This window comes from Chrysochloris asiatica, unplaced genomic scaffold (genome assembly GCF_000296735.1).
Source record: "Chrysochloris asiatica unplaced genomic scaffold, ChrAsi1.0 scaffold00052, whole genome shotgun sequence".
Lineage (NCBI taxonomy): Eukaryota > Metazoa > Chordata > Mammalia > Afrosoricida > Chrysochloridae > Chrysochloris > Chrysochloris asiatica.
In genome coordinates this window covers 5,966,206-5,979,167 of record NW_006408570.1, presented here as the reverse complement: position 1 = coordinate 5,979,167, position 12,962 = coordinate 5,966,206, and the positions used below count along the sequence as shown (strand labels likewise).

General features: G+C 41.9%; 1 protein-coding gene across 1 annotated transcript in view; it reads left to right on the top strand.

Moving 5' to 3' along the window:
* The window catches only part of ANTXR1 (anthrax toxin receptor 1), a 374,982-nt gene that overhangs the window by 270,023 nt on the left and 91,997 nt on the right, over window positions 1-12,962 (top strand). Inside the window, exon 18 of the mRNA XM_006862995.1 lies at window positions 10,478-10,558. Within this exon, the coding sequence (XP_006863057.1) occupies window positions 10,478-10,558 (81 nt within the window). The remainder of the gene's footprint in view (window positions 1-10,477; window positions 10,559-12,962) is intronic.

Below are 12,962 nucleotides of genomic sequence, written 5' to 3'. Positions count from 1 at the left end.
CACTGACCACATTTCATCGCTTCCTCATTCCAGGCTCATGAAGTTTCCCTTGCTTAGTTTCCACTCCCTGAATCTATACGCCCCGTCCTCCAAACCCTGTATGGCCATTCTGCTATATTTCACAGTGTCACTACGAGTGGAAATCAACTTGGTAGCAGTGGGTTTGGTTTTGGGTTTTGGTGCTTCTCATTCAATAAGAGCTGCTCATTTCAGACAAGTTAAGTAATGCCTGGATAGATGGTCACCAGATATGAAAACCAGAATTGCTTTCAGGTTAGTTGGAAGACTTGCAGCTTTCAGAGGGCCTGTTTTCCTCTTTCTCCAGTAGCTTCTCCATGTGACTGGAAATGACAGGAAATGACAGCCCAAGGACTAAAGCCAGAGCCTGGCTTGCCAGACCAACCATTCTCTGCAAGAGAGCCAGACTGAACAGGCAGGCTTAGCCAACACAGTTTTCAGGGCCCAGATGGACTAACTGGTGGTCTTCGATTACACCTCCCTGCCAGGTCAAGCACACTTTCAGTCACAGCACTGTCCTGCATGAAGCTGGATGTAGCTCAGTAAAACATATTGGATCATTAAGTGCTGTCACTTGTGCTGCTGAAGTTGAGCAGATTCCGTCCCACTCTGGCTACTTTTTAGAATGGTTCCAAATTTTTTCTGAAAGACCACAAAGAAAAGAAGAAGAAGAAGAAAAAAGGCATAACAAAAATTACCCTGGTAGAGGGTGGAGGAGTTTGCAACTTTAAGCATTCATTTGAGGGGAAATACTGGACTCGACAGCACTTGACAACAACAACAGGTTATTTACTGAATATTGCCATATATTTTGGAGTCCTAGTGTGGTGCTGTGGCTTAATGCACTGGACTGCAACGTCAGCTTGAACCACAAGGTCGGTGGTTCAAGCTCACCAGCTACTCCTCGGAAACCCTATAGAGGCTCACTATAGGTAGGAACCAACTCAACAGCACTTCACAACAGCAGCAACAGCAACCACATATTTCAAGGTGTAACAATTCAGATGTCTATAGTTGCCTATAAGTTGAACTACCAGCAAAATTCTCTAATGAACTTCCAACTAACTAAGGCAGACAACACAGAGGAAAGGAAGACACAGCTGATCCCTTGCCAAAAAAAAAAAAAAAAAAATAGGGAGTGGAGAGGAGAAAGAAAAGCACACAGCCACAAGCACCCACATAGCAGGATGCTTTAAATGGGGGCTGCGTAAACATTCCCATCACAATCACATTGTTTATAGAAAAATACAAGCTAGAGTTTACACAGAGCTTCCAGTTTGTCTGTGTTAGTGGACTGGAAGTTTGTCTTAACCTGTTTGGGAGCCTGGAATTGGTAGATCCCTTATTCTGTACTCAAACATGTCAAGTTCATTTGAGAGAAAGCGATGTTTAAAATGTCAGCTAGCATGCCCCTGCAGGGTTTCCTGGTTTGTGGAGAAGTCTTTGTTTTAGCTTTAGAAACAGTTTAGAGTCGAGCCTGAGAGTGAGGGTCAGAAATGTACCCTGTGGCTTTTGTATGATGAACCAGTGTGGCGTCACTAGGAGGGTACGGTGGTGGGTATAAATGGCACCCCGTGACACTGTCAGAAAGGGTGACACTAAAATTATCCCAGGGTCCATGGCAGCAGCAGGCAGGCCAGCATCATGGGGGAGTGGCCACCAAGACAGTGGTATCATGAGGGACAGAGTCAGTGTCACTCAGTGTGGTAACTCCTCATCATCACCACCACCCCAGGAGGAGGGTCTCCACCTTGGCCAATGGGAGAGGAGAGGAGCTGGAAGGAACCATGGGGGTGGGGCTGAAGGAACCAGGCCATTCTACCCACTGGGTGACACTGCTGTGATGGATATCAAAATCTATAGGCAATAAAGGAGAATCAATTCAAAGCTTCTTCCCAGATTTTTGATAAAGTACAGGATTGGTTGGAAAAATCTCCTGAAACTCTTCTGGCTCCCCCAGGCTGCTAACAAAAGCCTGGAGGTTAGAGTCCACACAGCAGCACCTTGGGAGAAAAATCAGCCACTGAAAACCCTATGAAGCGCAGTTCTATTGTGACATACATGAAGTTGTCATGGGTGTCAACTGTCAGCACCTTGGCTTTTTTTGTTTATATGAGTCGTAGGGCAAACTGTAGAACAAGCATTGGACTGCAAGGTTGGCAGCTAACTGTAAGGTCCTCAGAAACCCAATATAGAGTCGCTATGAGTCAGAAACGACTCGATGGCACTTAACAACTAACAACAACATGCTTTTATATTTATTTCTTTATTTTGACTTCTGATTTTAAATGTCAAGCTTATACCAATGAATTCCTAGAGGTTTTGACATGCATTTTCTCTTGAAGTTTTGTAAACGTTTTACTTCAGCTCTTGTATTAAAAGTCACCAGAAGTAGGAATGGATTGGAATAAATTGTTTGGGTTCCCCAAGTTGTTTTCTCTACTAGGCTGTGGACTTGGGATCATGTGTTGGGGAGAAAACTCAGAAAGCTAAGAGGACACCAGGAACTGCTATTCTGATCTTTTCCAAAACAGCTCAGCAATTACAAATGACCACAGTGCCGAGCCCCTTTCCCTGAACTCATTTATTCCTCACAAACACCCTCAAAAAGTAGAAATTCCGGTTACCTCATTTTATAAAACTAAGACACGGAAAAGATAGGCAAGCTGCCTACATTCACACTGCTAATGTTCCTTGGTTTCTTTCTTGGTCGGTTGCAATGCATCCATCCATTGGAAACCATTGTTAATCAAGTGGGAGAACCAAACAACTGCCATGGACTGGGTTCTGGCTTATAGTTATCCTGTACAGGGTTTCTGAGGCTGTAAATCTGTTCAGGAGTAGAAAGCCTCATCTTTCTCCCAAGGAGCAGACGGTGGGTTTGGACTGCTGATCTTGCCATTAGCAGTGTTGTGCTTATTCTAAAGTATCACCCAAACTCCTAGTCAAGTAGGAGAGACCATTCAAATCCTGAGGAAGAGCTTCCCAGCACCCTGACCTTGATTTGCACTGTCAGCTTCTGCGAGGTCCAAGGCAGAATGATCCCAGCAAGCTCAAATCTACTATCCAGAACTTGCCCAAGCAGCTTTTCAATAAGGCCCTGAAATTAGTAAACTTCTAAAACATATAATAATTGATAAGATAATTTAACAATATGAAATAAAATTTTGGAAAAAGTCACTCTCCCAGAGTTTCCAGGAAGGAAGGAAGCATGTTCAGATGTGAGAATGACAGGGTAGGGACCTAGAGGTGACAGACAAGTCAGAAAACAATTCACAGACTGGGTGGCAGTAGCTGTGGGGTTGGTGGGGAAAGGAAAAGGCGAACAGAGGGAACATCCACACAACCTGGTCAAAAGTCAGATCTGAGAGGTGGTAAGTGAGGAGGTGAGAATGAATCTCTGGTATCTTATTTGTTCAATTGGATGGACCAAGGCAGAACAAACAAAAAGGAGCAGGTTGTAATTGAGCTCATGTGTTTGGTTTTAGTGCCTGTGAGGCAACTATATTACAATTAAGATGTTGTTGTTATGGTGTGCCTTTGAATCAATTAAGATTTTATAGTGATCCTCTAGGACATAGCAGAACTGCCCCATAGGGTTTCTAGGCTATAATCTTTACAGGAGCCAATCACCAGGTATTGTCTTCCCTGGAGCCACTCGTGGGTTTGAACTGCTGACCTTTCAGTTAGCAGTCGAGTGCTTAACCATTGTGCCACCAGAAACAAAAGAAAAAACCAGACCTACTGTCATCAAGTCAATTCCAACTCATAATGGTCTTTTTTGGTAGCAGACAGCCTCATCTTTCTCCCTCCAAGCAGGTGATGGGGTTGAGCCCCAACCTTAACCCAATGCTTATCCCACAGTCAAGGAATAAAGGTTCCTTGAAATTAAGATAGGTCAGGTAACTGGATACCCAGATCTGGTGATCAAAAATGCTTAAACTGAAGATAGAAAAGTGTGAGCCATCAGCAACTAGGTGGGAATTTGGCTGATGAGGCTAGATGTAGAAGTACTCAAGGTGAAGGCTCCGCCTGCAGGAGAAGAGAAGAAGCCAAGGGGACACCACCATGTCATCTATAGACAGAGGACAGAGTAAAAGAGGCCGAAAGGGGATCATCAGAGAGGAAGGAGGGGTCGGACGAAGCTGACAGCACAGGGGCTAAGGGAGAGTGCCAGCAGGGAGGCCAGCAGGTCACATCCTCTCACAGGAACCAGGGCTGAACCGTACCCAAGGTGTTTAGTAGTCAGGATGTTGCTCGTGGCCTTGTTGGGGTGGAAGCCAGACTAGAGTACACTGAAGAGGACAAATGTAGCTTCAGAGAAAGGGGGACTAGGACTGGAACAGCCCAGAACTGAGGACGGGTACATACATGCTTATTATTGTTGCTGTTGTTGTTAAGTGCCGTTGAGTCGGTTCTGACTCATAGTGGCCCTGTATAGGAATTTCAAGGAGCAGGTGGTGGCTTTAAACTGCCAACCTTGCAGTTTGCAGTCCATTGCTTCTTAGTGCCACACCAGGACTCAACATACATACTTATCAAGCTGATATCATTAGATTCTTAAATCTTGCAGTACATTCTTTGTGTGTGTGTGTGTGTGTGTGCGAACTGAGTGACAGTTTACATGGAGAACATCGGTTTTACACCATTGTTTCATTGCAATGATTATGATCTCCTCCGTGCATCATCATTCAACAATATTTGCTACATTGCATTCTTTTTCATCTTTCTACAGTCTTCCTAATTGTCATTTTAATGACTTTACTAGGATCATGTTATTGTTTCTGTTGAGTCTGCTGCTCCTACTCACGGTGACCTTACGTATAACCTTAAGTATAAATGTAGCTCAGTCCTGCATGATCTTCATGGTCTTTGGCATGTTGCGGCTATTGGGTCAATCCATCTCTTAAAGGATTTCCCTCATCTCCATGGACCCTCTGCATAATATCCTTTCTAGTGATTAGTCTTTCCTGATGTTATATCCAAAGTAAGAGACCTGACACCTCACCATGCTCCTTTCTAAAGAACGTTCTGATTGCAGTTTTTTTCTAAAATTGATTTCTTCATTCTTTTGGCAGTCCATAGTTTATTCAATATTCTTCTCCAATACCATAATTCAGTGCATCCGTTCTTCTGTTTTCCTTTTTCACTATCAGACTTGCCTCACTACTGGATTAATAAATCACATAATAATAAATGGAAAAAAGATAGAAATTGTCAAAGACTTCGTTTTGCTTGGATCCACAATCAACACTCATGGAAGCAGCAGTTATGAAATCAAATGATGTATTCCATTAGGCAAAACTCATGCACAAGACCTCTTTATAAAGTGTTCATGAACAAAGGGATCAGTTTGAGGAGTAAGTTGTGCCTGACCCAAGCCATGGTATTTTCAGTAACCTCATATGCACGTGAAAGTTGGACAATGAATAAAGAAACTCATAGAAGAATCGATGCATTTTAATTATGGTGTAGTTGCAATGACTGTGTGCCATCGAGTCAGTTCTGATTCACGGCAACCCTGTATAGGGTTTCCAAGGCTATAAATCTTTATGGGAACAGAAAGCCTCATCTTTCTCCCATGGACCAGTAACTGGTAGATTCAAACCACTACCTTGCAGTTAGCAACCCAACTTATAACCCACTATGCTATCAGGAGTCCTTAATTATAGGGAGGTGGTGGTGGTTTTGTGCCATGGAGTCAGTCCCAATTCATAGTGACCCTGTGTAAGGTTTCTGAAGCTATGTATCTTTATGGGAGCAGAAAGCCTCATCTTTCTCCAATGGAGTAACTGGTTGACTCAAACTGCTAACTTTGCTGTAGTTAGCAGCCTGGTGTGTAACCCACTATTCTACCAGCATTTCTTTAATTATTGTGTTGTTGTTGTTAAGGGCTGTTGAGTCATATATTAAAAGCACCATAGACTGCCAGAAGAATAAACAAATCTGTCTTGGAAAAAGTACTACCAGAATGCTCCTTGGAAGCCAGATGGCAAGACTTCATCTCTCGTGCTTCAAATATGTTATCAGAATGGACCAGTCCCTGGAGGAGGACACTGTGCTTTGTAAAATGGAGGGTCAGCGAAAAAGAGGAAGACCCCCCAATGACATGGATTGGCACATTGACAGTATAGCAGTGGGCTCAAACGTAACAACAATGTGAGCATGCACAGGACCAAGCAGTGTTTCTTCTGTTGTGTATAAGGTTGTGATGAGCTGGAACTGACTCACCAACACTTAATAATGACAAATGAGGCAATTTCAAGACCTTGGCCTGGATGAGGTATATCTTAGCCTCAAACATCTGACATCTTTGTTTTTTAAAACTTTAAAGAGGTATTTTGCAGAGATTTGTCCATATGTTGCTTGAGTCCTTTACTGCTGATTTCATGTGCACCATGACCATAAATGGAGTCCTAGTGTGGCACTGTGGGTTGATGCACCAGACTGCAAAGCCGTTTGAACTGCAAGGTCGGCGGTTCAAGCTCACCAGCTGCTCCTTGGAAACCCTATACAGGGTCGCTATGGGTCGGAATCGACTCAACGGCACTCAACAACAACATGACCATAAATAACATTTAATGAGTACTTACTATGAGATAAACATTGACTTTCAGTATCTAATTGTAAACTGTGTAACAAGTCTTCTTTAAAGTAGACATTGTTGTCATCTCGTTTTAAAGATGAGAAAATAAGGCCTACAAAGTTGAAACAACTTGTCCACGACATCCAAGCCAGTGAGGAGCAGAACCACAATTTGGACTCAAGACAGTCTGATCCCAGTCACTTTGCACTTAAGCACTACACTTCCTCTGTTGCCACAAAGAAACACAGTGTGCTGCCTATTCTCTTGTTATGGTTGTTGTTGTTAAGTGCCTTCAAGTCGGTTCCGACCCGTAGCAGCCCTGTATAAGATTTCCAAAGAGCAGCTGGTGAGCTTGAACGTATGGACTTTACAGTTTAAACCAACTTTGCTGTCCAGCGCATTAACCCACAGCACCACAACAGGACTCCCTTGTTATTGCGGTGGTGGTGATGTGCTGTGGAGTTGGTTCCAACTCATAGTGACCCTGTACAGGGTTTCCGAAGCTGTAAATATTTACAGGAGCAGAAAGCCTCATCTTTCTCCTGCGGAATGGCTGGTAGTTTCCAACTGCTGACCTTGAGGTTAGCAGCCTAACTTGTAACCACTACACTACTAGAGCTCCTTCCTTGTTATGGTACATCTAAGTAATTTATTAAGGAGCCTTTGTGAAGGATTGGGACTCCTTTCCTGCACTAAAGTAAGACTAAATAAGAACTTTATCCACTTGCTCCAACTAACCTACAAATTAGACTAAAAGATACACTTAGAAATGAATCTTGTTTGTAACCCGGGGACTATCTATACTGTTCTTCCCTGAAAAGGAGGGGGGGTGGAGAAAAAGAGGCCTTTGTCCAGGAATTCCACCTGGTTATATCCTAAAATATAAAAGCTTATCCCAAAGAACCCCCAAGGAAAGCACTTAACGGATGATCGAAATGATTCCATGCAGACAGTCCTGCTGAATTCAGCAGCCATTCTATCCAGCATTCTCAAGTCATTCCAGAATATCTTTAGAGACTTTTGTAAAGTCCTTGCCAAAAAGATGAGAAGAAACATTACATTTAGCAAGACAAAGGTTAGCCCACAAAAGCTCAGACAACATTTGATAAACATTCAAGAATACACTTGTGTATCTATATATAATCCACCGGAAAACAGCAATTCCAGAACATGAAGTCTTGGAGATGATTTTCTTAAATTAATGCTTCCACCAAAAAAAAAAAAAACACACACACACACAAAGAAAAAAAAAGCAGCAGCAACTTTGGAACAAAAACTTGAGCTCTCTGGACTGCCCCCAGCTTTCTAGCACTATCATTCAAAGACACTGTTATGGAGTGAAATGTTGTCTCCCAAAAGTATGTGTTGTAAATCTTGAACTCTGTGCCTGTGGTTATAATCCCATTTGGGCGTGGTTTGTCTTTGGTGTGTTAATGAGACATGATTAGTGTAGGATGTGTTTCAAGTCAATCTCATTTCAGATATAAAAGAGATTCAACAAGAGAGAAGAGAGATGGGGTAAAATAGATGTCAAGACACATGAGATCTCCAAGGGAACCAGGAACTGGAAGACAAAAGAGCTTCCTCCAGAGCTGACAGAGAGCCTTCCTCTGAGCTAGCACTTGCTCCTGTTTTTTAGCAGGCTTTACACAAGCTCCTCTTTCTTCCTCCCTTCTTCCTTGCCTCCCTCCCTTCCTGTCTTTCTCTTTCTCTGTCACCCTCTCTCTCTCACACACACACATGCATTTAACTGAAACAAGTCACCAAAGAATATTTATCCTTATCATATGTAATTAACTCTAATATTTTCCTTTTTATTCTATTTTATTTAATTTCATCATGGCCTCAAGTGTTGCAACACAAGTTTAGATGCCGGATTCTCAAGGATCTAAATTAAAGTACTTCAGCCAAGCACTCTGCATTATCTATATATTGGGAAGTGTATGAACTTGGGAGTTCCAGTCACACGTCTCCAATTTATAAGCTGTGTGACTTTGAGAAATTATTTGTCTTCTCTGACTCTTCATTTCCTCTCCAAAACCTGTGGAGCTGTTGGGAGAACGAGATAACACATGGAAAAGCTCCCAGCTCAGCACAGAGTATTCATCCTGGTGTGGTGCTGTAAGATCAGCACTGGTCTGCTAATCATATGGTTAGTGGTTCAAACCCACCAGTTGTTCCTCAGAGGTCTCTGTGAGTCAGAATCAGAATCGACTCAACAACACTTTACAATGTCAACACAAATATTTATGGAATACCAGCTGCCTTAGGGTGTCAGCTTACAATGTTGAAGCTGAACCAAGAACACCTCTAGAGCTATCTCAGTGTTTTTCGTGGTAGAGACAGACAATAAGCAAGTAAAAATATCAGGAAATGAGAAGGACTGTGTTTGTTTCCTATTGCTGTTGTAACAAATTACCACCACTTAAGTGCCATTGAGTCAGTTCCAACTCATTAGCAACCCCATCAAGGATTTCTGAGGAGCAGCTGGTGGGTTTGAACCGCCAACTTTGTGTTTAACAGTCCAGTACTTACCCTACAGCATCACACCAGGACCCCAACTTAGTGAATTAAAACAACACAAATCCTACAGTTCTGGAGGTGGTGGTTGTTGTTAAGTGTCGTCAAGTCGATTCCCACTCATAGCAACCCTGGATAGGGTTTCTGAGGAGCAGCTGGTGGGTTTGAACTGCCGACATAAACAATCCAAAATGGGTTTCACTGGTTTAAATTCTTAGTGTCAGCCCGCTGCTTTCCTTTTAAGTGCAAGGTAAAATATTCTCCAATTCTAGGGATTAGAACATGGGTATCTTTGAGGGACCATAATTCTGCCAACTCCAAGATGATGACAAAAAATAAATCAGTTAGACCATGTAATGATGCCTCCTGCCTATTGACGGAGTCACCTCACATCATTAATACTAAGAGATGAGCTACATAGATGTCAATTTTCTTTTAGTAAAATTTTTTCTGTAGTAGCAGAAAGCAGTCTTCATTCAGCATGTTTTGGGAGCTAAAATGACTGAAGGCATCACTCAAGGTGGATAGTAAAGAGCACAACTAGTAACCAAAAGGCTGGCAGTTCAGATCCACCCAGAGGTACCTTGGAAGAAAGGCCTGGTAATCTACATTTGAAAACAATCAGCCATTGAAAACCTTGTGGAGCACACATGGGGTTGTCATGAGTTGGAAGCTATTTATTCAATAACCACTGGTTTGAGGTTTTGGGGTTTTCTTGTTTGTTTTTTTATCACTATAAAATCCTTGACACTCAGAGATTAATTTTTCTCCATTTCAGTCAACTACCTACAACCCCAAAGGTTTTTTGATTTGAGTAATTGTCACTTTGTTGAGGCCACAACATGTGTGTAGCTCTGAAGCAACTTGTAGCTGGTGAATGACTCTCGCAGCTTGCCGGGAATCTACATCCCAGAAATCTTTATTTGGTCTTGCCCTTCACCTTAGTTCCTTTCCTGAAGTTGTCATCAATTATTGTCATTGATGAACTCTGGTCACCAGGTGGAAGAAGAATTTTTAGTGAGAATTGAAAAAATTAACTTATGGTATGAGAATATGCCCAGACTTGTGATAAGGGAAAAGGCCAAGATTCTGAATGAGCTTATCCATGCTTCCAAATTTGGGGCTATGCTAGTTCTCACGGCATATGCTTCATGAACTTCAGTGATTCTATGTTACATTTCTCTTCTCTCCAGCTACATTCATAAAACCCACAGTGAGAACTCTGGGAAAAGAGGGACACGTCTCTTGCCACATTGTTGTACGGTGTTGTTTCACATGGCGGGAGAAACACAAAAGGTTCTACATGCCTATGCTGGTTTTGTATGTAATCGTGGTTCATTTGTTTTATTTCAGGGAAAACTCGATGCCTTGTGGGTCCTACTAAGGAAAGGATATGATCGTGTGTCCGTGATGCGTCCACAGCCTGGAGATACGGTAGGACTCATGACTGGTGTCATGTGCACAACACACATATTCTCTTTCTGTTTCCCTCTGTCTTTGTTCAGCAGAGCTAGAATAATTCCAGGTACACCAACTCAAGTATTACATCATGTTGTGAGAAATCAGATGATAATTTTTAAATTTTGACTTTTATAAAACCATGGTTTACTGTTCTGCAGAGGATTTTGACAGAAATATGTTGGGTTTAACTTCCTAGGATTTGAGGTCTTTAATATACAGGTAGGTAAAATGAGTAAATAAAGTGGGGCTGACTTTTACTTAGTGTCTCAGGAGGGAGATCTGCTGTCCCTCATCACACTGACCAAGTGTCAGCCCCATAAGGATGGGACCATGGTAAACTCTCGCCACCTTCCAGGAAGTGTTGGAGTCAGCTGGCCCACCACCATAGGGGGGTCTTCTGCTCAGTGAGCACCCACCCAGACCCAAGTTTGGAGAGTCTTCAAGCATGGAGGGGTTACAGAAGATGGAACCAACAGAGGCCTTGGAAACCATGTAGTCCATAACTTGTATTTTGTAAATGAGGAAACAGAGGACAAGAGAGGTTGAATTATTTGTTCTGGTTCAGATAGTAAGTAACAAAGGTGAGAACAACCTCAGTTCCGCTGAATTCAAACCGTTACTCTTTCTTATAAGAGCTAGTCTCTTCTTATTTTCTACAAGTCTTACAGAGCTACACTTGGGACCAAATTTCCCCTCAACTATCAGCAAGCAGATCTTCCATCTGTCTCATCTGAGCCTCTTTCAAATCAGGCAAGCTTAGGTTTGGATCTTTCTCCCCCTACCACTTCCTTCCTGATTGGAAAACTTTAGGCACATCATTTGACCTTTCTCAGCCTCATCCATTTAAAACATGGTGATAACTACTTCATAGCAGTATTTGACACATACTAACTCTCAATCAGTGACAATGGTTATGATTATTTAGTCCCTTTTTTTTTTTTTTTTAACTTAGCTGATGCAAAAATTCAAACCGTATTGCAATTGATGTGTACCGGGTATATCCACATCTGTACCCTGCCCACACTGGCTTCATGATGAGTCTGGGTGTAGGCTGGTAGGCAGGTCCTTGCCACCCCATTCCTTTGGTAATGGGTGGTATATGGCTGATGGGACTTTGGTCTAAAGTTTATAGCCATACAAGTTACTGCCCAATTAGCTGTTTCTGCTCTAAGTTGTGGCAGAGACAACAGGCACGTCTGATGAGAAACCAGTTCCCATAAATGCTGGGCCAGTTAGGTCCTCATGGCATATGGAATGTGTGTCTTTGTCTGTGAGAGACAACAAGCATACATTTTTCGAGCAAATTTTAAAACCAAAGATCTTCAGTTAACAGAAATGAGAAGCATAAGGCCATCAAGTTTGAACTCAGGGTGGCATTTAGCCTTATAAGTTAGACTTTTGGTTTCTGTGGGAAAACAAAGGAATTTTTTAACTTGCATAATACTCATCTAACATATTAATAAACACAATAAAATTATGCAAATTAGGGTTCAACAGTACCTTTTAGTGGGAGAACATTAGTACAGTATACAAGCCTCCCCCCTTTTTTTTTCTGATCAGTTGAAAAACATCTCCATTAAAATACATTCGCCTTCCATTCTTTGCTGACCAGTTTGGCAGAAACAAGTTCATAAACTGAATCAACCTGAGGAATTGGACAGAGGAAGGGCAGAAAGAAATTCTATAATTTACAAAATGTAAGAGTCAACATGGTTTGGGGCAAGAGATAGGCCCGTTATATAAATCCAACAACAGTCGAATGAAAACAGAGAAAATTCCTCAGATAATACCTAAAGTGAATCTCTTATTTTCTGATTCTGAATGTAAGTTTGTATTAACATCTTGAAGACATCCCTTATACTTTAGAGATACACAATACCATTCTCTAGTTTGACAGAATATTAGGTTTGAGAAACAGGAAGGCTAGGTTTGAGGTACCGTTTATAGTCAACTGCTAACCAAAGAGTTGAAATTCAAGTCCACCCAGGGGTGCCTCAAAAGAAAGGCCTGGAAACTCTTTCTGAAAATTCAACCAATGGAAACACTATGGAGCTCAGTTCTACTCTTGTGCACGTGACGTACTCATGAGTCAAAATCGACTTGATTGCAGCTATTGCTTTTTACAGGAGGTCTAAGAATTAGGATACTTTGGAACCTACTCTTAGCATTATGACAAATTATGATTGTCTTGTCTATTTTTAGGAGTGCTGGTAGCACTTTTTTTGTGTGTGTGTGTGTGTTTTTGGTTTTTTTAAATGTTTTATTGTGAAGATAGTTTACATGGGAGAACATTAGTTTTTTTATTCATCCTATCGTATATTGTTTCATTGCCATGGTTACAATCCCCTCTATGCATCATCAACCAACCAAAGGGTAT